Source organism: Dipodomys ordii, unplaced genomic scaffold, assembly GCF_000151885.1.
Source record: "Dipodomys ordii isolate 6190 unplaced genomic scaffold, Dord_2.0 Scaffold61, whole genome shotgun sequence".
Classification (NCBI taxonomy): domain Eukaryota; kingdom Metazoa; phylum Chordata; class Mammalia; order Rodentia; family Heteromyidae; genus Dipodomys; species Dipodomys ordii.
This window is the reverse complement of record NW_012267277.1, coordinates 1,796,583-1,798,090: the sequence shown is the minus strand read 5'-3', so window position 1 is coordinate 1,798,090 and position 1,508 is coordinate 1,796,583. Positions and strand designations below refer to the sequence as shown.

Sequence of the window (1,508 nt, the reverse complement as noted above, 5' to 3'; positions counted from 1 at the left end):
TCCAAGCCACAGATACATTTTATTTTGGCTTAACCAATAAATACATCGGAGTTATTTTTCCAAACCCTATCTCCTGATCAAAAGGCTTTAAAACTGAACTTTCTCCTTATCTTCAGTCATGTTCTAGTCCCACTCAGCAATGTCTAGCTTTAAAACCATGATCTTTCAGCTCCAGCCTGCAGTGCTGGCTGCTCAGGCACTCGTGGTTAGTTTTGTTAGGCACAGAACAGCACCTGTGGGTCACATGGACTCCCGTTTTCATGATGAGGAAGCAACAGAGACTTTCCGCCCACCTAGAAGCTATGTTTTGATGGATTTGCCTTCTAAGGCATCAAACATGTCTTCTAAAGACTTATGGACACACTGGAGGAACTCCCGGGGATTGCGCCCTGGGTAGGAGGAGACGTTGCAGCCTATCCAGTTGTCATGAACAGCATACCCAATGCCAAAGCCATCAGGGACCACAGGGGCAAAGCCGCCAAGGTTCACTGCTGGGCTGCTCAGAGTGCTGGTGGACAGGATGTTGTGGTTTATCTGCCCATATGCAGGGTCCATGTAGAGTTCGGGCAGGGCCATCCCTTTGGCTGCTGCCAGGTACCGCAGGGCAAACAAATGTCGATCAAAGCCCTGGCCTGTCAGAAACAAAATGTGAAATATTAGAATCTCAGAATCTTCAAATTGAAAAAGATCTTAAGCAAACCTCCCAGCTATAGTAAGGGCCCTCCACCTCTGCCACACACACGTGCGTGTGCTCACCCTCACACCCACACACACAGACCACAGAGAACAGGGAGGTCTGTCTACCTTTGCATTCATACCTCTAGTTCACTACCCTTCAGAGTGACTTATTTCAAAAAAGTTTAAATTATTTTTAAGTGTATTTTCAGCTGTCAACAGCTAAAATTGAGCCTAACATAAAGGCAAGAGTTTGTTTGTTTCTGTTGGGGGATGGTGGGAGAAAAAGCTGAAATAAGATCTCACTCTAGTGGAGGGTATCCTGAAACTCATGACTCTCCTGCTCCTACCTCCTGAGCGCTGAGATCACATGTGTGTACCACATCACCTGGCATGCCTGTAATCAAAGCATTCAGGATGCTAATGCAGGAGGATCAGAAATTTGAGGCCAGCCTGGGCTATATGGTGAGACCTTGCCAGGAATGAAAGAGGGAGAGAAGGAAGGGAGGGAAGGGGGAAAGAAAAGGAAGGAATGAGCAAACGAATGAATGAACTAAAAGCCCAAAAGTTCACATGTAAAAGTCATTGGAATGAAGCTGCCAGCCAGCCGGCGGGGCGGGGGCTGCCGGAGCCCCAGAGACACAGGGGGCCGCTCGCAGATACCAGGTACCGGTTGCAGATACCAGGTACCAGTTCGCAGAACGGCGGATCGCCAGGAACAGAGAAACCTACCAGCCGGGATTCTCCACGAGGATCCCACCCCCACCCCTAACTCTCCACAGGAGCGGAGAGGCTCCATCCCGCCAAAGCCGCCCGGCACCAGCAGCGCGACA

General features: G+C 49.7%; 1 protein-coding gene across 1 annotated transcript in view; it reads right to left on the bottom strand.

The window, feature by feature from the left end:
* Positions 1 to 1,508, bottom strand: part of Cpt2 (carnitine palmitoyltransferase 2) — a 21,923-nt gene continuing 20,415 nt past the window's right edge. The window contains exon 5 of the mRNA XM_013022335.1: positions 1 to 632. Coding sequence (XP_012877789.1) covers positions 301 to 632 — 332 coding nt within the window. The 3' untranslated portion in view covers positions 1 to 300. The remainder of the gene's footprint in view (positions 633 to 1,508) is intronic.